Source organism: Loxodonta africana, chromosome 8 (genome assembly GCF_030014295.1).
Source record: "Loxodonta africana isolate mLoxAfr1 chromosome 8, mLoxAfr1.hap2, whole genome shotgun sequence".
Taxonomy (NCBI): domain Eukaryota; kingdom Metazoa; phylum Chordata; class Mammalia; order Proboscidea; family Elephantidae; genus Loxodonta; species Loxodonta africana.
Window position 1 is genome coordinate 67,890,422 of NC_087349.1, and position 25,641 is coordinate 67,916,062.

At 38.0% G+C, this 25,641-nt stretch overlaps 1 protein-coding gene across 1 annotated transcript in view; it reads right to left on the reverse strand.

Moving 5' to 3' along the window:
• COL28A1 (collagen type XXVIII alpha 1 chain) overlaps nt 1-25,641 on the reverse strand; it is a 199,001-nt gene that overhangs the window by 167,831 nt on the left and 5,529 nt on the right. The window contains 6 exon segments of the mRNA XM_064290408.1: nt 2,014-2,040; nt 6,941-6,982; nt 16,461-16,514; nt 19,538-19,567; nt 19,569-19,610; nt 21,552-21,572. Coding sequence (XP_064146478.1) covers nt 2,014-2,040; nt 6,941-6,982; nt 16,461-16,514; nt 19,538-19,567; nt 19,569-19,610; nt 21,552-21,572 — 216 coding nt within the window.

The window sequence follows — 25,641 nt, forward strand, 5'->3', positions numbered from 1 at the left end:
AATGAAAATATTGTGCTCATGTTACTTGCCTCTGCAAAGGCATTTTCTTTTTCACTGGGCTCATTAATCCCCAAGGAATAGCCAAAACTACAGAACTGCAGTGAGTAAGTGCTTCAGAAAGCTATGAACAGATTAGCTCTGTTTCCAGCCTCTGATTTTTTTTTCCATCCTCTCATCGCAACCATCAAAGATTGTTTCTTTTTGTGTGTAAACATTTTCATGAGTTTTTATAGTAGCGGTCTCACACAACATTTGTCCTTTTGTGATTGACTGATTTCACTCAGCATAATGCCCTCCAGATTCATCCATGTTGTGACTCCACTGTGTGTAGGTACCATAGTTTGTTTATCCATTCATCGGTTGGTGGGCACTGAGGCTGTTTTCATCTTTTTGCTATTGTGAACAATGCTGCAATGAACGTGGGTGTGCATATGTTTATTTATGTGATGGCTCTTATTTCTCTAGGATATACTCCTAGGATAGGATTGCTGGACCAAATCTGTCTTGGAAGAAGTACAGCCAGAATCCTCCTTAGATGCAAGGATGGCAAGACTTCATCTCACCTAATTTGGACAAATTATCAGGAGGGATCAGTCCCTGGAGAAGGACATCATGCTTGATAAAGTAGAGGGTCAGTGAAAAAGAGGAAGACTCTCAATGAGATGGATTTACACAGTTGCTACAATGGTTTCAGGTATAACAATGATTGTGAGCATGGCACAAGGCAGTGTTTCGTTCCGTTGTACCTAGGGTTGCTATGAGTCAGAACAGCACCTGATAGCAACAGGCTCATCCCTAGTATTTGCAGGGCTGGGACAAGAGTGCAAGCAGAGCCCTTAAAGTTATAAATGAAGTTATAAATGAAGGTAACAAAAGAGTAAATAAATTATGTTCTTTCTTTCTTCCTTGATAAATATACCACCATAAGGACTTAGAATTTTTGGATTCCTCAGAGGTCCATGCCAGAGCACAGTTCTCAGGCATCAGTCCAGGTCTAGCCTCCATTTCCCTTCCTGCCTCCAACTCCTTCCACAGCAACAGGGCCCAAGTGTACACACGTGAAGATGCCCCAGGCAACACAACAAAGCTCCCTTTATGACTCCCTCCTTCCCCAACAGCTACTATGTGGTTTCCTTCAAGCCCAGGGAGAAGACGAACATAGAAGAGGGGTTTATGTATGCCCTGGAAGCAGGCTTTGTCCAGCTGGCAGGGACTTCTGGGGTTTTGATTACTGAAAGCCTGGACTAGGAGAAGGAGGCACAGGCCTCTTGCCCGGAAGACTCCTAGCTCTACTGGGAGATGGGGAGTGAGGAGGCCAGAGGAGACTCAGAGTAGGACCTTCTAACATAAGGGCCTATTGCCCAGGTCTGCAGGTTGTACCACCTGTAGGACAAAATGAATGATAGAGACATGTTCTAAATTCAAAAAGAAACTCCGATGAGAGAATTATGGGCTAGACTTATCAATGAACCATGGAAATGTACTCTCAGAACTTCCTGAGCTCCAATTCAACTTGTTAATTTCTTTTGAATCAAAATTTGATTATTTTCAAGTATTCATAAAATAATCCACCAACCCATACCTTTTGTCTGTTTGTCAAATTTATTCCCCCTGCAAGCACTACCCAGATGCCTGACTGAAGCCAGTAGTTCATGCCTGCTTAATCAGGATAAATCCTCTCTCTTCCCTGTTCAGGGTTTCATAGGAAGTTGAGCAACCAGAGAGCAACCTAATTGTATTATTACAGCACCCATTTGTGTATAGAAACTTTTAGTCTGAATACCTCCGCTATGTTAAAATGGAGTTCTCTATCAAAAGAGATCTAATCTCAGGAATCTTGGGATTCTAAAATCCTATTATTATTTTCTGTTAACAGAGCTAAGAGTATACTCAAGAATAAGGGAATTTGGCTTTATAAAAATAAAGGAAAATAACTTTTATGAAGCATTTAAGTACACTTGTTTTCTCCTTTTCTTTCTGAAATTTCTGGTCTATTTGTTGTTACCAGCTTACCTTGTCACCCTTGTATCCAGGAATTCCCTAATTAAAAAAAAGAAAAGAATAAATAAAATGTGACATCAGAAGGCATAGATAAAGAAAGTGTTAGATATTTTTTTATTTAAAAGTATAACAAAAAAAGATAGTCTTGGAAAATAGGACAACATGAAAGTAAGCTATTCAATTCTCTTTGCACTTGGGGAATGAGCATTTACTGAAGAGAAGAAAAGAACCTTATTTTTCCATTGTGACATTCTATTCTCATTCCCAGATATTTCTTATCCTCTGCCCCAAGCTGAAAAAAAAAAAAGCTGAAGGGGAATATATATGCTGAAACTTATTGTAGAAGTGATGGCCTACAATGGCTCTTTCAAAATTGTTATATTGACTTTTAAACTATGAATTATTGCAGCTGAAAACGTTTCACAGAGCCTCTTAGAGAAACTGGCTTTCAAAATGAGCTGAGCTAACGGCCTTTACAATGTGCGTAAATATTTGTATCCATCATGGAGCTCCTTTCAATTTAGGTCTAGAATATATAACATCAAAGAAATGAATGGTTCCTTTATCAACCCTAATGAGACAGTGACCTTTAAGCTACTGTATTTTATCTCATGCTAAATAAGGGGCCAGCACCTCTGCTCTTCTTCTGTATCACTCTTGGGAACGCTGCACAGCTTCCTCCATTGTGTTGCTACCCATAAGTCCTTTAAGAAACACAATACTGAGTATTAAACGGACTGGGAAATTACTAACTCTCAAGAAACAAGTCTTTTTTTCAAATGCATTTACATTTTTTTTTAACATAACTATATTTTTCAGGGTTTAAAAATAAAATTGTGAGACATAGTTAAAGTGAGCTGGAGAAACCAACAAACAAGCTATTATTGCAGTCACACATGAGTCACACAACAGACTTTTGTTCTGTGGATGATGTTACAAAAGGTAAAAAGGAAAACTTCATGAAGGAACTAACACTTCTGTTCGAATGAATGGTCACTATAGAATACAAGATAAAAGTAGAACTAGTCAAAAATATCATTATACTCCAATTTAATCCAGTTTTGAAATACATATTCACATAAACGGTTTAATCCTTACTGTTGTGCTTTAACATTAAAGGCCCTGCTACAGACAGTTTAAACTGGGGTTCTCTGTTAAAATAATTCATGTTTGCAGCACTAAAAATGGCTGGACTTCTAATCTCAGGAATCTTGGGGTACCCTCCACCCCTTAAAACACACCCATATTTAAAATTCTGTCATTATTTTATGTTAAAAGAATTATAACTGTAATTAGGAATGAGCCATTATAACGTCACAAAAATCAAGTAAAATTACTTTTTATAGTATACCTTTTTTTCCTGTTTTTCTTTCTGTTTGATTGTTATCAGCTTTTTTTTTCTTTCCTTTTTCCAAGGCATCGTAATTACTAATTTTAGAATATTCTAATTTTAGATGTCCAAAACTGTACTCATCCAAAACCAAAACCAAACCTGCTGCCGTCGAATCAATTCCAACTCACAGCGACCCTATAGGACAGAGTAGAACTGCCGCATAGAGTTTCCACGGAGCACCTGGTGGATTTGAACTGCTGACCTTTTGGTTAGCAGCCGTCTCTGCCAAATTCGTTTTCAACTTTCCTATCCCTATTAACGGACACCCTGGTGGCGTAATGGTTAAAGGCTACGACTGCTAGCCAAAAGGTTGGCGGTTCACATCTACCAGGTGCTCCTTGGAAACCCTATGGGGCAGTTCTACTCTGTACTATAGGGTCGCTGTGAGTTGGAATCAGCTCGGTGGCAATGGTTTGGGTTTTTTGGGGGGGGGGTTATCCCTATTAATGGCACCATCACATTTCAAGTCACATAGACTCAAAAGTTTTAGAATCATCTTAGTTTTTCTCTCCTTTACTTAGCCCTTACATTACTGTAATCTCACCAATTTAAAATTCTCCAACAGCTTCCCACTGCCCTGAGCTTAAAATCCACTTTCCTTATCCTTGCCTACAAATCCTTTGGGATCTAGCACCTGCCTGTCTCTGCAGCCTCGTCTCCCACCGCTCTTCATCAACACGTTCTGGCTTTCTTTCCCATTCTTTGAGTCTTCCAAGCTTGTTCTCACCTCAGAGCCTTTGTACCTGCTGCTCCCTCTGCCTAGAACACCTTCACTACCTTGATTTATATGTTCATAGCACTTCTCATTGACTGAAATTGTCTTATTTTTTTTTATTTATTGTCTCTCTCCCCACACCAGAATACTTCATGATACGAGAACTCTGTCTTGCTCACTCCTATATCTCTAGCACCTAAAAAAGTACCCAGGACATAGTGGGGGCTCAGTAAAGATTTGTTGAGCACGTGAGTTAATTACTACATTTTATCATTTCAACCCCTTCAAGGTTCTCACAATGTTCTGTTCTGTCATCGCTCTAGCCCTACACTATCCAATAAAAGTATAATGTGAGCCACAAATGCAAGCCTCATATGCAATGTTAAATTCTCTAGTAGCCACATTTGGCACAGTGGTTAAGAGCTTGGCTGCTAACCAAAAGCCTGGCAGTTCAAATCCACCACCCACTCCTTGGAAACTATATGGGGCAGTTCTACTCTGTCCTATAGGGTCACTATGAGTCAAAATCAACTCAATGGTAACAGGTTTAGTTTTGAAGTAGCCACATTAAAAAAAAAAAGAAACAGGTAAAACTAATTTTAACAATGTATGTTACCTAACACAAGGTATCAAAAATATCATTTCAACATATAACCAATATGAAAAACTATTGAGATATTTTACATTCTTTTTTTTTTTTTTGTACTAAGCTTATTTTACAGCTCATCTCTATTCTGACTAGCCATGTTTCACGTGCTCAGTAACAACTTATAGCTCGTGGCTGCCATATTGGCCAGCATGGCTCTAGCCAATGTCCTTGATACCTCTCATTCAGGCTGTAATAACTAACTTTCTTCTAAATGGACCTCCCTTCTGCCTGTTTACACTTCAATTCCTGTTGTAGAACTGTGTCAGATTAACCTTCTTAATACACAGCTTTGACTGGGGCATGCAGTCCATCTAAAATCTTGAGGGCTGTGTAAGACCTAGCAAAGTCCAGACTCTGCAGCTGGCATTGAGTGCCCACTCTGACCCCAGCCCATCCTTCAAGCCATGTCTGACAATATCCTCTTGAGTTGCCCAGTGTCACCATTCCCCAACACATTGCCTTCCTTTGAATGCTAACAGCATTCTCTTCATCTGGAATGCCATCCCCTTCCACTTCCCTAGTTTACTCTTGCCTGTCACAATTCTACCTTCTTCTTCAGAGATCATCATGTAAAACCCGCGCTTAAAGCTCCCATCTCCTTTGAAGGTCTACACAACTTCGTTCATGCCACTCGTACAGTATTTTGCCATTTGCATCTTATTATAGCTATTTTGAATATTCTATATATTTTTTTCAATATAAGGGCTTTGTCTTAGTTTTATTTTGACTTAATAGTATGCCTTACATGAATAAGACATCTAAAAAATTGTGTCTTAAAAAAAAAACACATATTTCTGAATAAATTTCCACTGACACCATCAAACTTTCTATCAGATTTTTTATGAAGTTGATTTAAAACACCAAGAGAACAGATTTTAAAATCTCTGGATCTGAGTCCCGGGTTTGCATCCAAGAGAACAAGTAGAGAAGAGCAATGTAATATGGACTCCTTCGTATTCCCTGTCCACTCCCTGCTCTTTGCTACACTTACTGCAATTTCCAGGAAAATGCGAAGAAAAGATTTACTGTAGTTATTTCTCAGGCAATCTCTGATCTCTTCTAATTTTAGGAATAATAATTCAGCTAGAATGATATATATATATATTTGTCTGTAGAGTTGGATTTAAAAGAACATAGTTTTACACTATGGACTTCTCATGCTCCTGGAATTCTAACTTATGTGTGTGTGTGTACAACCATCACCAATATCTACTGCCATATTTTCCATCCCCTTACACGAAAACTCAATGCTATTCTTTATTACGAAAAGAAACATAAGAAGTAAGGCACTGGAATACTCCACTGATCTCACCCTTTCAGGAGCAAGGAAGAACGAAGAAAACTAAAGATACAAGGGAAAGACTAGTCCTTCAGACTAATGGACCACAACTCCCATGGCCTCCACCAGACTGACTCCAGCACAACAAGATGGTGCCCAGCCACCACCACTGACTGCTCTGAGAGGGATCACAATAGAGGGTTCCAGATAGAGCTGGAGAAAAACATAGCACAAAATTCTAACTCAAAAACAAAGACCAGACTTTCTGGCCTGAAGGAAACTGGAGAAACCCTGAGAGCATGGACCTCGGACACCTTTTCAGCTCAGTAATGAGGTCACTCCTGAGGTTCGCTCTTCAGCCAAAGATTGAAGAGGCCCATGGAACAAAGCAAGACTAAAGGGGCCGGCACACCAGCCCTGGGGCAGGGACTGGAAGGCAGGAGGGAACAGGAAAGCTGGTAATAGGGAGCCCAGGGTTGAGAAGGGAGAGTGTTGATATGTCCTGAGGTTGTTAACCAATGTCATAGAACAATGTATGTACTAACGGTTTGATGAGAAACTAGTTTGTTCTGTAAACCTTCATCTAAAGTACTATTAAAAAAAAAAAAAAAAAGAAGTAAAGCAAAATACTTTCCTCATTTAAGCCTTTCTCAAATCTTGAATTAAGCATCAAGGAATGTCATGTGGTGGACCACCCGTGGTCCCATCATCACACCTGTTGAGCATTTTCTCCTTTCATTTCCACTAAAACTGTACCTGTCTATTTGCCTGTCTGAGCCATCAAGAACTCAGATAGATATAAGTCATTTTTGCATTTGCACTACAGGGGTCAAAACAATCAATTACAGAATCTTAGCATCCTGGGATTACTTTCTTAGGCAGGCATTCCAGTTGTATACGTACCTCTGAACCTTTTTCTCCAGGTTCTCCTTTTTGTGCATTGCCCTGTCACAAAGAAAGGACTTATTCAAAATTTAACAGCCTTGTGGAGTGACTGGTTGCTCAATAAAATGCATTATTCAGAATTCCCAGATTAATAGGGTAATCCATTGGTGGGAGGAGGGGGGAACCTTTAGCTTTTACCATTGACATTCTCACCATACAATCTAGGGAAGAAAATCGCAGCTGAGATAACCTTTGCCTTTTGTAATGAGCCCAGCTGTGTAGAACGCAGAATCCAGGTACATTTTCATAGCTTAGGCCAAGTTTTGCATCTTAGTTTAACAACCAGCCTGCTGTTCTCAAATACAGCATTGTACTCATTTGGAGACAGCCACTCTGGCTTTTCTCCAAGGGGCTTTGGAATATTTTCCAAACTGTCCTCATGAGTGATTGCTTGATTTCAGCAAGACTTAGGAAAATATATTTTGTGGAACAAAATTGCAAACCAAATAAATGAGATTTGAATGTAGGTTTACAACAGGTTATTTAACAAAACAAAAAGAAGCCATGATGGCATCAATTCAGGCTCATATAAAGTGAGTGTAGGGGTGTGTGTGTGTGTTTGTGTGTGTGTGTGTGCCTGTGCTCTGTTTATTGTAAGGCTACCCAAAAATGCATTACATTATCTTTTCTTGACAACCAAACAATTGCCAGTGATATTTTCATGCATATAACATCTTACATTTTTCATTCCATTCCTAACATAATTCACAGAAATTGGATTAAATTTTTTAATATTTGAATACCTCTTACATATTACATAATTGCTTTTCAAAATGAATATTTATTCCAAGTTACCTCCAGGCAATGAGGAGAAAAACACTTTCGCCACTACACTGCTATGACTAGTTATTGTCATTTTAATATTGCTACATTAATTGCCTAGAAATGGTTTTTAAAGTCTGAAACACATACACACACAAAAACTGTGAACTAGAAGATGGCTTCCAAAATATAAAAATAAATTTAAAAAAAAACACACACACACGAACAAAACAAACCTCCAGGCTCCAAAGTTTCTAAAATGTAAATAATTAATATGAAACAGCACTTCATTGTCTCTATTTAAATTTCTTTGATTAGATGGTGGAATTAAACGTTTTTCTATTTATTGACAAGCTTTATTTCATCTTTTGAAAACTGTTTCTTTTGCCAGTTTAATTATTAAGGCTTCATATTTTTCTCATCAGTTCTTTAAGGTGTTTACGAACTACATAAATTAACCCAGTACACTACTGAAACTAATCCAACGCCCGCTGTGCTTGATGCAAGCATTTTCTTACGTGTCTTCCTCTTTTATTTTAGTTATCATTTTTCATTATACAGAATTTTTGCCATTACATTTTCACATGGTTATATGTGCTAATCTTTCTTCTCGTGATTTCTCCAGTTGCTCCTGAAGCTGGAATACCATCATCCGAACAATGATCTGAAGGGATTTTTTTTTTTTTTTTTAAGTAAGCTAGGGTATTTTTGATGGGTACATAAAGAACTGGGGAAATGTCTGAAGAGGGTCTGGTGTTTTTTCTGTTATTATTGTATATCAGTTATCTATAAAATGTTCCAAAAAAAACAAAAGTGGTGATGTTACTGAATTTGGGCCACATTGCTTAACTGCAAATTTCTATTTATTCAATGGTCCTTGGTCTCCTAAATATAATGGCTGAAATGTTCATATGTTATTCAGCATTTGTAAATACAAGGTAGCACAGACCAGAGAGACAATGCAGGAAGTAGACATCCTATAGTCTTCACAAAAATCATCAGACTTTGGCCACCAACATATACTAAAACGTTATTTTCTTTTTTATTGTGCTTTAAGTGAAAGTTTACAAATCAAGTCAGTCTCCCATACAAAAATTTGTATACACCTTACTATATACTCCGAATTGCTCTCCCCCTAATGAGACAGTACACTCCTTCCCTCCACCCTCTCTTTTTGTGTCCAGTGGGAAAGCTTCTGACCCCCTGCCTTCTCATCTCCCCTCCATACATGAGATGCCAACATAGTCTCATGTGTCTACCTAATCCAAGAAGTTCAGTCTTCACCAGTATCATTTTCTATCCCATTGTCCAGTCCAGTCCCTGTCTGAAGAGTTGGCTTTGGGAATGGTTCCTGTCTTGGGCTAACAGAAGGTCTGGGGACCATGACCACCGGGGTGCTTCTAGTCTCAGTCTGACACTTAAGTCTGGTCTTTTTACAAGAATTTGGGGTCTGCATCCCACTGCTCTACTGCTCCCTCGGGGGTTCTCTGTTGTGTTCCCTGTTAGGGCAATCATTGGTTGTAGCCAGGCACCATCTAGTTCTTCTGGTCTCAGGATGATGTACTCTCTGGTTTATGAGGCCCTTTCTGTCTCTTGGACTCATAACTACCTTGTGTTTTTGGTGTTCTTCATTCTCCTTTTTTCCAGGTGGGTTGAGACCAATTGATGCATCTTACATGGCCACTTGCTAGCCTTTCAGACCGCAGACACCACTGTCCAAAGTGGGATGCAGAATGTTTTATAATAGATTTTATTATGCCAATTGACTTAGATGGCCCCTGAAACCATGGTCCCCAAACTCCTGCCCCAGCTGTGCTGGCCTTCTAAGCATTCAGTTTATTCAGGAAACTTCTTTGCTTTTGGTTTAGTCCAGTTGTGCTGACCTGTCCTGTACTGTGTGTTGTCTTTCCCTTCACCTAAAATAGTTCTTATCTACTATCTAATTAGTGACTACCCCTCTACCTCCCTCCCTCCCCCCCCTTGTAACCGTCAAAGAATATTTTCTTCTCTGTTTAAACTATTTCCCCAGTTCTTATAATAGTGGTCTTATACAATATTTGTCCTTTTAGAACTAATTTCACTCAGCATAATGCCTTCCAGATTCATCCACGTTATGAAATGTTTCACAGATTCATTACTGTTCTTTATCGATGTGTAGTATTCCACTGTATGAATATACCATAATTTATTTATCCATTCATCCATTGATGGGCACCTTGGTTGCTTCCATCTTTTTGTTATCATAAACAGTGCTGCAGTGAACGTGAGTGTGCATATATCTGTTCGTGTAAAGGCTCTTATTTCTCTACGGTATATTCAAAGGAGTGGGATTGCTGGATCATATGGTAGGTTCTATTTCTAGCTTTTTTTTTTAAAAAAAGGAAGCACCAAATCTATTTTCAAAGTGGTTGTACCATTTTACGTTCCCATCAGCAGTGTATAAGGGTTCCAGTCTCTCCACAACCTCTCCAACATTTACTTTGTGTTTTTTGAATTAAAGCCAGCCTTATTGGAGTGAGATGGAATCTCATTGTAGTTTTGATTTGCATTCTCTAATGGCTAATGATCATGAGCATTTCCTCATGTATCTTGTTAGCTACCTGAATGTCTTCTTTAGTGAAGTGTCTATTCATATCATTTCCCCAATTTTTAATTGGGTTGTCTTTTTGTAGTTGAGTTTTTGCAATATCATGAAGATTTTAGAGATCAGGCACTGATCAGAAATGTCATAGCTAAAAACTTTTTCCCAGTCTGTAGGTAATCTTTTTACTCTTTTGCTGAAGTCTTTGGATGAGCATAGGTGTTTGATTTTTTGAAGCTCCCAGTTACCTAGTTTCTGTTCTGCATTGTTAGTAATGTTTTCTACACTGTTTATGCCATGTATTAAGGCTCCTAAAGTTGTCCCTATTTTTTCTTCCATCATCTTTCTTGTTTTAGATTTTATATTTAGGTCTTTGATCCATTTTGAGTTTGTTTTTGTGCATGGCGTGAGGTATGGGTCTTGTTTCATTTTTTTGCAGATGGATATCCAGTTATGCAAGCACCACTCATTAAAAAGGCTGTCTTTTCCCCATATAACTGATTTGGGCCTTTGTCAAATATCAACTGCTCATATGTGGATGGATTTATGTCTGGATTCTCAATTCTGTTCCACTGGTCTATGTATCCGTTGTCGTACCAGTACCAGGCTGTTTTGACTACTGTGGCGGTATAACAGTTTCTAAAATCAGGTGGAGTGAGGCCTCCCACTTTGTTCTTCTTTTTCAGTAATGCTTTACTTATCCGGGGCCTCTTTCCCTTCCATGTGAAGTTGGTGATTTGTTTCTCCATCTCATTAAAAAACACCTTTGGATTTTCAATCAGAATTGCATAGTATGTACAGATTGCTTTTGGTAGAATAGATATTTTTACAATGTTAAGTCTTCCTATCCATGAGCAAGGTATGTTTTTCCACTTATATAGGTCTGTTTCGATTTCTTGCAGTAGTGTTTTGTACTTTTCTTTGATAAGTCTTTTACATATCTGTCAGATTTATTCCTAAGTATTTTATCTTCTTGGGGGCTGCTGTAAATGGTATTGATTTGGTGATTTCCTCTTCGAAATTCTTTTTATTGGTGTAGAGGAATCCAACTGATTTTTGTATGTTTAACTTGTATCCTGATTCACTGCTGAAATCTTCTATTAGTTTCAGTAGTTTTCTTGAGGATTTCTTAGGGTTTTCTGTGCATAAGAACATGTCATCTGCAAAAAGAGATACTTTTACTTTTTCCTTGCCAATCTGGATGCCCTTTATTTCTTTATCTAGCCTAATAGCTCCTGCTAGGACCTCCAGCACAATTTTGAATAAGAGTGTTCACTAAGGGCATCTTTGTCTGGTTCCCAATCTCAAGGTGAATGCTTTCAGACTCCATCCATTTAGGATGATGTTGGCTGTTGGCTTTGTATAAATGCCCTTTATTATGCTGAAGGATTTTCCTTCTATTCCTATTTTGCTGAGAGTATTTATCATGAATGGGTGTTGAACTTTGTGAAATGCCTTTTCTGCATCAATTGATAAAATCATGTGAGTCTTGTCTTTTAATTATATGATGGATTACATTAATTGTTTTTCTAATGTTGAACCATCCCTGCATACGTGGTATGAATCCCACTTGCTCATGGTGAATTTTTTTTTTTTGATGTATTGTTGAATTCTATAGAATTTTGTTGAGGATTTTTGCATCTAAGTTCATAAGGGATACAAAAATTTTTTTTTGTTGTTGAGGATTTTTGCATCTAAGTTCATGAGGGATATAGGTCTGTAATTTTCCTTTTTTGTGGTGTCTTTACCTAGTTTTGGTATCAGGGATATGCTGGCTTCATAGAATGAGTTTGGGAGTATTCCATCCTTTTCTATGCTCTGATATACCTTTAGTAGTAGTGATGTTAACTCTCCTCTGAAAGATTGGCAGAACTCTACAGTGAAGCTGTCTGGGCCAGGGCATTTTTTTTGTTGGGAGCGTTTTGATTACCTTTTCAATCTCTTCTTTGGTTATGGGTCTCTTTAGTTGTTCTATCTCTGTTTGTGTCAGCTTAGGTAGGTAGTGTGTTTCTAGGAATCCATCCATTTCTTCTAGGTTTTCAAATTTGTTAGAGTACAATTTTTCATAGTAATATGATATGATTCTTTTAATTTCAGTTGGGTCTGTTGTAATATCGCCCATCTCATTTCTTATTCAGGTTATTTGCTTCCTCTCCTGTTTTTCTTTTGTCAGTTTGGCCAGTGGTTTATCAATTTTGTTGATTTTTTCAAAAAACACCTTTTGGTCTTGTTAATTCTTTCAATTGTTTTTCTGTTTTCTATTTCATTTAGTTCAGCTCTAATTTTTATTATTTGTTTTCTTCTAGTGCCTGTGGCTTTCTTTTGTTGCTCTCTCTATTTGTTCAAGTTGTAGGGATAATTCGTTGATTTTGGCCCTTTCTTTTTGAATGTGTACATTTATTGATATAAATTTGCCTCTGAGCACCACTTTTGCTGTGTCCCAAAGGTTCTGATAGGAAGTGTTTTCATTCTCATTGGATTCTATGAATTTCTTTATTCCATCTTTAATGTCTTCTATAATCCAGTCTTTTTTGACCAGGGTATTGTTCATTTTCCAAGTGTTTAATTTCTTTTCCCTGCTTTTTCTGTTATTGATTTCTTCTATGGCCTTATGGTCAGAGAAGATGCTTTGTAATATTTCAATGTTTTGTATTCTGCTAAGGCTTGCTTTATAACCTAATATATGGTCTATTCTAGAGAATGTTCCATATGCACTAGAAAAGAAAGTATACTTCACTGCTGTTGGGGGGAGTGTTCTGTATATGTCTATGAGGTCAAGTTGGTTGATTGTGGCATTTAAATCTTCTGTGTCTTTATTGAGCTTCTTTCTAGATGTCCTGTTCTTCACCGAAAGTGGTGTGTTGAAGTCTCTTATCATAATTGTGGAGCTATCTCACTTTTCAATGCTGATAGAGTTTTTTTTATGTATCTTGCAGCCCTGTCATTGGGTGCATAAATATTTAATATGGTTATACCCTCCTGGTACATTGTCCCTTTAATCATTATATAGTGTCCTTCCTTATCCTTTGTGGTGGATTTAACTTTAAAGTCTATTTTGTCAGAAATTACTACTGCCACTCCTGCTGTTTTTTGATTGTTGTTTGCTTGATGTATTTTTTTCCATCCTTTGAGTTTTAGTTTGTTTGTGTCTCTAAGTCTAAGGTGTGTCTCTTGTAGGCAGCATATAGACGGATCATTTTTTTTATCCATTCTGCCACTCTCTGTCTCTTATTGGGCATTTAGTCCATTTACATTCAGCATAATTATGGATAGGTAGGAATTTAGTAGTGTCATTTTGATGTCTTTTTTGTGTGTTGTTGACAGTTTCTTTTTCCCACTTAATTTTTTGTGCTGAGTAAGTTCATCTTTATGTATTGTCTTCTCCTCTTATTCATTATTGTTGATTTTGTTTCTGCTGAGTCTCTACTTTTTTCTTGTATTTTGTTTTGATGAGTAGGATAGTTTGTCTCTTTTGTGCTTACCTTAATATTTACCCCTATTTTTCTAAATTTAAACCTAACTTTTATTTGTTTATATTGCCTCGTCTTCCTCTCCATAGGAAAGACCTATGACTGCATTTCTTAGTCCTTCTTTATTGTTTTAATGTCATCTTCTTTTACATAATGACATCGCTGTTTCCCTGTTTTGAGCGTTTTTTTTATCTTGATTTATTTTTGTGCTTTCCCTTTCTAGGTTGACATCTGATTGCTCTGTCCAGTGTTCCAGTCTTGGGTTGATACCTGATATTATTGATTTTCTAACCAAAAAACTCCATTTAGTATTTCTTGTAGTTTTGGTTTGGTTTTTATGAATTCCCTAAACTTCTGTTTATCTGGAAATGTCCAAATTTCACCTTCATATTTGAGAGACAGTTTTGCCGGATATATGATTCTTGGTTGGCAATTTTTTTCCTTCAGTTCTTTATATAAGTCATCCCATTTCCTTCTTGCCTGTATTGTTTCTACCAAGTTGTCTGAGCTTATTTTTATTGACTGTCCTTTGTAGGTGACTTTTCATTTATCCCTAAAACCCAGTGCCGTCGAGTCTATTCATTTATTCCTAGCTGCTCTTAAAATGCTCTCTTTACCTTTGGTTTTGGCAAGTTTGATAATAAGACGTCTTGTTGACAGTCTTTTAAAATCTACCTCATGTGGAGTTCGATGAGCATCTTGGATAGATATCTTCTCATCTTTCACGATATCAGGGAAGTTTTCTGCCAAGAAATCTTCAACAATTCTCTCTGTATTTTCTGTTATCCCTCTCTGTCCTAGTATTTCAATCAGTCGTAGGTTATTTCTCTTGATAGAGTCCCACATGATTCTTAAGGTTTCTTCATTTTTTTTTAATCTTTTATCTGATTTTTCTTCAAATATATTGGTGCCAAGTGCTTTATCTTCAAGTTCATTAGTTCTGCCTTCCACTTGCTCAATTCTGCTGCCCTGACTTTCTGTTGAGTTGTCTACTTCTGTAATTTTATTGTTAACCTTCTGAATTTCTGATTGCTGTCTACGGATTTTTCTAGCATATTAAATTTTTTATTATGTTCCTGAATAACCTTTTTAATTTCTTCAACTGCTTTATCTGTGTGTTCCTTGGCTTGTTCTCTGTGTTGCCTGATTTCCTTCCTGATGTCTTGAAGGGTTCTGTATATTAATCTTTTGTATTCTGCATCTGGTAATTCCAGGAATGCACTTTCATCTAGAAGATTCCTGGATTCTTTGTTTTGAGATCTTGTTGAAGAGATCACGGTCTGTTTCTTTACGTGATTTGATATTGGCTGTTGTCTCTGAGCCATCTATAAGTTATTGTATTAGTTCATTTTATGTTTGCTTACTGTATCCTAGCTTCTTGCTGTGTTTTGTGTGGATATACCCAAGTGGGTTGCTTGAGAGCACTAGCTTGATTATTTTTACTTTTGAAGTTCTGACATCCTGTCACCAGATGGCTAGAGCTGTGATCAGGTATATCAGTCTAGGAGTCCATTCACTTTTCTTGTATGGATTCAGCTCAGGTGTCTAGGTAGCTGCTCAAGTATGTGGTACATTCTCTGTCCTACAGTCTTAGAGGGGCAGGGGTGATTGGTGTAGATACTGGTATCTGGTTGCAAGGGGGTCACTCTCTGAACAAGTCAGGGGGCTGAGAATCATCCCCCACGTGTCTCTGAGGAAAGCGTGTCCCACTTTCCTAGAGTGTACAGGTGGGTGGGTTCTGCTGATGGACCATGGGCACCCAAAGTTTTTGGTTGTAAGGACTGGGAGTTACCAGTTATCCTTGGACCCTGTTGTGGGTGGCTGGGTTACCCGAGTGGAGCCACCAGTACTTAGGCCCCTGGTGTGGGTAGGTGAGGAGCCTGTTTAATAGGCAAAGCAATGTCAAACATCAAACACCCGACTCTCCACTGCACAGCTGGAATAGTTGTAGTGTGTCAACAAGGGCCTATTAGGCCCACATAATTCCATGCAAGGAGGAAAGGTACTCAAGTCCATGGATGATTTATGCCTGGACAGGAGCCTCTTCTGTCCTGAGCTCTCCAGGTTAGTGGAGTTGGCAAATTATCTTTTCCTCCAACTGCAAATTTATTCCTTCTCGAAGGTTGGGAGGATGGCTCCAGGTGTTCAACAGGGCATATATCAGGCCGAGGGAAATCAACAGGTGCTGAAGCTGGCTTGGGGGTGGGGAGCACGGTAAAATATATGCAAGTACTTAGCTTTTGCCAAGAGCGCTGTTCTTCTTTGGTTCTGGAGGTGTGAGTAGGCTGTGTGGCTGGCTGCTTCTCCCTGAGGAAATTGGGGCTGAATGCTAGTATCAGCCCGCCACAGCTGTTCCCGGGAATGGTGCCTGAGGGCTCCCGGCAATTCAGGTCCGGTAACTCCTCTCCGCTTCTGAACCGTCTCTTCCTCCCCCTGCCACTGAGTTCATTTTCTAACTTTGCCTTTGATGTTCAGGGCTCCTAGCTTATCATAAATATACTCCTATCACTTGTTTTTCCAGGTCTTTGTTGTAAGAGGGCTTGCCGGAAGCATTTGTCTATTCTGCCATCTTGGCCCCGCTTCATCTTTATTTTCTTAATTTCTGTTCTCTAAATAAATCTAGAGGGATATACATTGGTTTTTTAAAAGCTATTTATTCATTTACTGGCTTTCCTTTTGGTCCTCGCCCACCTTTGATACCTGGGTTTCCACGTGTACCCTGAAGGCAAAAGGAAAAAAGATTGTTCTGAGCAGGCATTCTATTAGAGTCCTATATCTTGTAATAATTTATGATCAGCATTGTTACATAAAATGAGGGAGAAGAGTAAAAAAAAAATTACCTACTAGGCAACGATTCAGTCAATTCTCCTCTTCACTACATACTGGGAAAGCTACATTGTCTTGAATAGGCAGATTCTCTAGATTTGCTCAGAAGAGGCTATCTCTCTGTCTTCCCATCAATTACTTCTTCCCCAATTACTTCTGCTTTGCAAACAAAATCCAACTCAAAGAAGGAAAAAAAATGGCTGTGATAGGCAAGAGGGAGTTGTGCATGTCCTCTCTTCATTCAGGATGGCTGTATTCTCCCCAGTGTCTCCCTTTGAAAGGGAACCAGGCCAGCTTAGTTGCCTTTGTCAAAGGGCTTCTGATAGCCAGGAGATAATCTCAAAAACTGGGAAAAAGAGGGTTCTCCAGTCCTGGCCCAGAAAGGCACTTTGTTTTCCCGTTTTGAAACCACCAAAAAACTTGATTCTATGAGAACTGGTCTGAGAGCACTCAATAAATGTTTAACAATACATGTTACTGCAGGTATAACTTTGAAATAATAGCAAAAACAACCAAAAATATCTGTGCAGTGTATGTGTATGTATGTGACCTATATGCGTACAGGTATCTATGAGTGTATGCACATGTATATGCATAGTCATCCAGTGACTGTATCCACATATATTAATATATATAATCAAGTACATAGGAGACATAATTACAGGTACTTTTTAGACATAACCAAACACCTCACAGGATTGGTTTTCTGGGTTTGAAGGATTAGGACTCATAGTCTCATGGAACATCTTGGTTAGTCAACATAATTTGTATAGTTTATAAGGTTACATTCTACCCCCTAGTTTGGTGAGTAACATAAAAAAAAAAAGTATAGGTCCTTAAAAGTTTCTGAGCAGCCATCTAAGATACAGCTATTGGTCTGTACTCATTCAGAGCAAAAGAGAAAGAAGGAAACCAAAGACTCAAAGAAAAAAACTAGTCTACAGGCCAAATAGTTTATACGAACCAGTCTCATCTATCCTGAGACCAGAAAAAGTAGATGGTACCTGGCTACCACTACGAACCATTCTAATCAGGGCCACAATAGATGGCCTCCGGTAGAATGGGAGAAAAATGTGGAACATACCTTTAAATTCCACTACCTCCTCCCCCCGAAAAAAAAAAAGATTTACTGGACTGGTTGAGACCAGAGGACTCCCTGAGACTATTGCCTTGAGACACTCTTCAAATCTTGAACAGATACTAACCCCTGAGGTCACCTTGTAGCTAAATAACAGATTGGCTTACAAAATAATAAGTATCACCTGTAAGTACTGTGCTCCTTTAAAAATTCACCTATATGAGACCAAAGGGTCAGCAATTACTTTAAAACAAAGATGAGAATATAATGGGGCAAAGAAACTTGATGAATGGAAACAGAATGAGAATGCTTGTGCATTGTGGAGAATGTAACCAATGTCACTAAACAGTTTGTATAGAAACTGTTAAATGGAAACCTAAACTGCTATGTAAACCTGCACTGAAAGCACAATAAAATATTAGTTAAAAAAAAAGTTCCATTACTTACCCATGTTAAAAGATGGCACAGTAATCTTTGAAAGTACCGAGTGACTGAAATCATTAGATTAACTTGGCAATTGTTAAACCATTCTACTGTTCACTCTAAATCATAATTTAGAAAATCGCGAGTAAATCTTCCCCTGGCAATCTACTGGTGTAATAAGTGAAACTAAAACTTTATAGGAAGGGAACATTAAACCTTGACTTCAGCGAGGTCTACTTCACTGGCTGCCACATTATCATGTAATGGATCTAACTTTGTATTCTGGAAAATAAAAGAGATGAATAAACATCCCTACTTTCTAATGCCTTGATTAATACAGTGGTCTGAAAAAGTGTAGGCTTTGGACCCAAGTCTCAGAGTAAAATGTGTCACCTTTTAATACATTTACAGTACACGATCCCTGCTTCCCCTCCCCCAAGATAAGCATTAGTTCAGGAAGCTTTCCACGCATTTGGTGAGACAAGCCTGAGAAACAGAAAGGTCTGTTTATCTCCAACAGGCCAGTGAACTCTAAGGATAAGGCTTGGAATCACATAATAAAATGGAATATTAAACGAGCAGCATGGATGCTTTCTGATATGTGTTAGAGAAATATTCCACATCCCCAGTTATCTTTGATGTCATTTCAGTGTCTTCCCAGTACAGACAGGTGTCTACCAGACATTAGGCAAGAATATAAAGGGCCCTGCTCAAAGGAAGCACCCCTTTTTAGATTATCTTATCAATTATTGAATCATCATAGTAAATCCTTCCTTTTACAATTGGTTGCCGATTGGTTACTTGCATTTCACAGAAGTCACCCCAATCCCCTAAAGCTTCCTGACCAGGTTCCCCCTCGCAAAGCCAGACAGTGTTGCTGCTGGGCTGCGAAGACAACCGTTAACTCCTGGAGAGGTCTGCATCACTTGTTTCAAGGTACAGTGCGTTAAAGCTTTGCCTAAAGCATTGTATTATTTCCTTTTCTGCATTTTCACTTCAGTATTGGGAAGTGTGAACAACTTATTAAACCAGGCATGCCCTCAGTTCCCATTGCCGTTGAGTTGATTCCAACTCATAGCAGCCCTATAGGACAGTACAACTGCCTCACAGCTTTCAAGGAGGGCCTGGTGGATTCAACCTGCTGACCTCTTGGTTAGCAGACATGGCTGTTAACCACTATGCCACCAGGGTTTCTGCCCTCAGTTCTGGTCTATAAAATCCTACGTTTATTTTTGGAGCCAGAATGTGGCCCTTTAGAAATAAAAAAAGAAACAGTATTTCTATTTTTTGCTGCTATTAGCATACAACTGCTTTTCCACAACACAAACAAGCCCAGTGTTTTTCAAGCTTGAGTAGAGCTTTCATTGCTAGGACTTCCTAACTTGATCCTAAATTCAAAGTAGAAGCATACACACAGGAGGTCCTGGCTTTCCGGGATCCCCTCTCCTCACATTTACAACATTTGCATTCACAAGGCTTGCATTCACACTGAAGCAATAATAAAATATATTATTAACACACAGTGAAATACAGCATCTCAAATTTTGTTCAGTATTTAACTAAATGAAACAGTCCCTTGAGAAAATTTTATCTTATAAATTTATGGAGTTTTTTTTTCCTGTATTAAATTTTTCTAGGCAAACTCTGGCCTAATAAGAACCAGCTAATTATTATTAAACTTTGCCATGCTTAAATAAAATAGAAAACCAATCCAAACCCTTTGTCATTGAGTTGTTTCCAACCCATAGCGACCCTATAGGACATCATAGAACTGCTTCATGGGGTTTCCAAGGAGCAGATGGTGGTTTCGAACTGCCAACCTTTTGGTTAGCAGCCAAGCTCTTAACCACTGTGCCACCAGGGCTCTAATTAAAAATACATAATGTGTAATTACCAGTTAAAAGGGAGAAAATAGACATGTTCAGCGGACTTTTGGGATTTCTGCTGCTTCTCTTCCATATGGCACATCAAAATTAATATACAAATACCAAATACTCCCTTACTCAGCAAAGAAAAACATTTGACCTATGCCATAATTTATTAATTCTAAGATACACATTTTTCCACATTTTAACATCTCTGATATCAAGATGAGTCTTATCTATAGATCAAGCTTGGTTACAACAAATTTTTACTTTTTGCATGTGATTCAAAAGTTACAGAATGAGTGTCAGGGGCTTGGAAGAAAATTCCAGAGACACTATTGGAGCACTCTTAAGAAACGCTACATCATCAGTGCTTTTGATGGCACAGACCTGTATTGTGTAGAGTAACAAGGGCAGCAAAGGCTCTGAGTCAAATGTGATTCAGAAGAGCTGGAGTCTGAATGTGAAGACATTTTAGAAATAACTGATTTACCATTTTCATATTTTTTCTTACATGTATGTACAAAAGAAGACCCTGGCAGCATAGTGGTTAAGTGCTACGGCTGCTAATCAACGGGTTGGCAGTTTGAATCTGCCAGGCGCTCCTTGGAAATTCTATGGGGCAGTTTTACTCTGTCCTATAGGGTCACTATAAGTCGCAATCGACTCGACGGCACTAGGTTTGGGATGTACAAAAGTGATACCAGATTTTAAAAATCTATGCCTAAGTAAATCTAAAAGAGCTCTTTCCATAAGTATGAAATAAAAATCTTAATTGATATGAATGCACTGTATCATAGTTTAATTCACAGAGCTTTTTCTTTTCTTAATGGTACATAATAGTATATCTGACCATGTATAATTCAATGAAATGTGGTTGACTGCTATTATTTTATGCAATGATACTTGTAAATTTCCTGATGTTAAAAAGCAGCTTATCTAAAAAAGCTCAGAAGTTCCAGACTCTTTTTAAGAGAAAGGCTTTAAGAAACTCATATCCAATACAAGAATCTTCAGCAAGCTAATGATCATCTATTGGACTAAGTTAAGTTCTATCCAACTGATATTGGCCAGCTTCTTTTGCCAAGAGGACTGGTTACCACCACTGGGCTCCCTTTTCTTGACAGGAGGAAGGAGAATGAACTTAAAGTCAGTCAGCAGGCAGCAGGGGGAGACTGAGCCCTGTCTCATAGTCAAGAACCCTCTGCCTAACCCTGGCCAACACCAACCATACCCCCAAAGTGGAGTATCCCTGCTGTGAGAGACATGCTTAGAATAAAGGAAGCCATATCAAAATGAGCAAAAACTATGCTGTTCAGTTATCATTGATTTCTCACTCTAAGATCATATTAATATTTCCTACTTTTTTAAAAATTTCTCAACCTGTAGTACATATTGTGTCATAAAAGAAATCAGATGGCTGCCTCAAAGCAGAGCGGCTCATTTTTAAAAGACTTAAGCATTTTTATTTAGTCTGATCTATTATTTAATGGCAATTATAATGCTGATTTCATAATGCAAGCTTTTAGAGTAATTCATAGTAATCAAAGTATGTGGTACTTACCTTTTCTTTAAATAAGGCATCCTAGGAAGGAAAAAAGAATGAAACATTAACTCAATTCATGGTTCAGCTTCCAGTTTCTCATTAATCTTAATTATTCCCAATGGGATATCTAATTTCCAAGAAGAGCAGCAATTCAGCTTTTTTAACCTTGTAAAAGCAATGAAACCTAACAGCCAAGCACCCAAGGAGCACAGTAAGCCATGTAATAATAGGAAACACAAAGACCGCAAACACTATGACTTATCCTATGTTTTCTAGGAAATTTATCCTATTGGCATACGTCACCTGTTTTATCATTTGTTTCCTTTATCAGCTCTATAATCTCCATGATTTGGCTACCAGTTGATTCTGTTACAATGAGAAATGTATCACTTTTAATTAGAAAGACTTAAGAAAATACATAATTGTCTGTTTTCCCCTCTTCTACTTTTCCATTGGCCTGGGAATCTGCTTTTGAAGGGTCACTGCTATTGAAAGCCCTATGGAGCAGTTCTACTCTAACACGTTTGGGGTACCCATGAGTTGGAATCAACTCGACAACAATTAACAACAACAACATACATACATATTTGTTCTATGTTTCAGTGTGAAAACATTAATTTTAGTGTCACAGCTTTATGAAATATCAATGAGCCTTAGAAGTCACTCAGGTCCAACCCCTCATTTTTCAATAAGAAAATATGGGTCCACAGTAAAGTGACTTGTACCAAGTCACACACTTGGTAGAGCCAGGGCTAGGGGCCAAGCCTCCTGCCATGTTCAGTGCTACTTCATACTTAACTCAGATGGGTAAAGAATGAGTTAGCCAGAATGTCCTTCAAAACTATCTGACAAGTGCACTGAAGACTATGTCTGAAGTCAAACACTAGAAAGAAACTAACCTATGTTTACAAATGGAGTCATTACTTTCTTAAGGTAGAAAGTATTCTGTCAAACTAGTACCTTATGATTGAATCTTAAGAGGTAAATACATATGATAAAATAGTAAACTGAAGAAAAACGTTCTGGAGTATCTGTTGCAAAGAAAGGATTTAATGAGGAAGTTAAAGATAAGGCAGAGTCTGAACTTCTAAGAAGTATGCTACACCCCATTAACTTTTTTTCTTTCTTTTGTGCTTTGAGTGAAAGTTTACAGTTCAAGTTAGTTTCTCCTACAAAAATTTATACACACATTGTTATCTGGCCCTAGTTGTTCTGCTTACAATGTAATGGCACACTCCTCCTTTCCACTCCGTATTTCCCACATCCATTCAACCAGCTCCTGTTTCTTTCTGTCTTCTCATCTCACTTCCAGACAGGAGCTGCCTGTTTAGTCTCATGTATCTACTTGAGCTAAGCAGCACACTCTTCACAAGTATCATTTTATGTCTTATAGTCCAGTCTAATCTTTGTCTAAAGAGTTGGCTTCAGAAACAGTTTTAGTTTTGGGCTAAGAGAGAGTCAGGGAGCCATATCTTCCAGGGTCCCTTCAGTCTCAGACCATTAAGTCTGGTCTTTTTACTAGAATTTGAGTTGGGCACCCCACTTTTCTCCTGCCCGTCAGAGATTCTCTGTTGTGTTCCCTGTCAGGGCAGTCATTTGTGGTCCATTAGCTTTATTTTATTTTATCTATATAGCCATATAAATTAATAATATAGAGAGGGAACAGGTAGCAAAATGCTTTAAGTGGCTCAAATGCTTTAATAGGGAAAAATATTAGGCTGGGAATTAAGTGTCATCCTGGGTTTTCATCTTGTTTCTAGCTGTGTGTCCTTGGGCAAGTCAGACAATCCTTCCAGGTCAATTTTCCCATATATAAAACTTGACCATATGGTATCCGGAGCAATAAGACTCTGGCCGAAGAAAATTTACAAAATTCAGTGTGTCACCTGTCATCCCCCAAATGGTCTTAATTACTAGCTAGTGTAAATCCAGGCTGAAAGCAGAGTAGATACTTATGTCTTTAAGAACTAGGAGCTCATGTGGAGAAACAGGAACTCAGACAATCTGCCAGTTGCAGTGTGAGGAGACATGACTCCTCTGCAGGACATTTAGCTGTATCTCAAAAGGTGAAGATGTGCATGCCTTGTCCAGGCTGTCCAGGACAGTCCTGGTTTCCACCTGATATCCTGACAACCCTCTCAGACATACCCTAGAGAAACTCTTGTGCATTTCAGCATTCATGGAATTAATCAATAAATGAAATACTATCCAGCAATTAAAGTGAATGCATTGGATCTACATGTTCCAACAAAGACAAATTCCCAAAACATGTTGAGTGAAAAAGCACGTTGCAGGTGGATACCTATAATATGATCTGAATTAAGAAAATATTAAAAACACACTTCAGGATCTTGGTTTCCTCTGGGAGCGAGAGAGGGAATAAGGGCTAGAAAGGGTTTCAAGAGAGACAATGGAACAGCTAATAATTCAAGTCAGGTTGTAATATTTTAAAGCAACTTCTGAAAATAAAGAAAAATTTGAAATTTTATGAACTTTTTACAATAATCGCTATGCTGATCAGATTTTAAACTCATGAATTTAGCAGTTACTGGGCCTGATGCATAATTTTATACTTTTTTGAAGCTCTTCCTTTCAAAATTCAATTGCTGTTTTGCCATGTTACTATTTAAAAACATGTGCCATAAGGTTTTAGACCATGATGACAGAAATAACTAATAATTTTTAGAACTCATTTGGTTTTGTGTTTGTTGGCATTTATATTTTTATGGAAGCAAAAATGGCCCCCAAACTGTATAATAGATAAGACTGTTTCAAACAAAGAACAAAACCCCATCCCCAAGGCCACTTACAGTCTATAAACCCTTCTATGTGCAAAGGAGATGCTAGAGTAGAGGGGGTTAACAGGATAGTTTCTTGAACAGATGGGTTTTCTGGATAATTTTGAAGAGAAGAATGCAAGGGACCAACTCACTGATGGTATGTTTTTCTATATGTCAAATTTTATGAGAAAAAACTCGTAAAGCCTAGTGTGGGCAATAAAGCAAAGGAAGCAGGGACATTTGAAAAGAATGGGCAGAAAGTTCCACATGGACAGAGCTGGAGGCCTTGGGAAGCAGTAAGGCCTTTCATATAGGCAGAGAGGGAGGCTGTGAGGAGAACAGAGAGCATGTTCACTGTCAGTAGGGAGGACATGTTCGATCAAGATCTAGTGGATTCCGTAGTTTAAATGAGAAGAACAAATAAGGGAAGGGACTTACTAGAGCAAATGAAGGCACACCTTAATAATAGAGTCAGATTTTTATGATGACTCATGTGTGAAAGGAGAAGGATAGAATGAAACTATCAACTTCGTGAATGAGTATGAGGTCAATGAGATGAGCAGTGCACAGAGGAAGTATGAGGAATGTGCCAAAGTTAACATAATAGAAAATGGTATGACAGTAAAGAACTTGGTAGGCAAAGATGACAACCTCTGACAAAATGTGTGCAGCTTAATATAGTAGCAAAATAGCCACTGCAAAAGCTCAGAGAACAGAAATGGTCTCTAAGTAAGGAAGACATAAAAAAAGTAGACCATAAAAGTAGTACCTTAATAAAGCATAGGGATCTAAAGATGATATAAAAATTATCAAGTTGATCCCTTCTTGGGGAAGAGGATACTTTAAATTTATGTTCTTCTTAAGATTCTTCAGAAAAAGAGACCAATTTGTCACAACCCTTAGTTCCGTAATGGCTTTTTTTTTTTTTTAATTCAACATCAAATGTAATAAAGGAAAAAAAAATTTTTTTTTTTTTTAAATCTCCACTTTCTCTTCCTTTTCTAAAGGACCAAGTAATATATCTGGGGGCTTAGGTTGAATTTGGTTCTTAGGTTTCAGTTCTGTTATGTAAATCACAATAAAATAGCAATAAAAAATTTTATATATTCTCCAGAATATGGTTCCATCAGGTCCCTCTTGGGTAATTCAGAACTGAAATGTTTTCATGGGTTTCTTACATGACACCTCCTAGTAGACTTGTCAAGGAATGTTCAAGGATTTCTTGATGTGTTTTAAAAGATGTGTTTTAGCTCCTGCAAAATCTACTTATTCTGGATAATCATGTCTATTAAAATTCAACTAAAGATTAGCATGTAATAAAAAGGAAT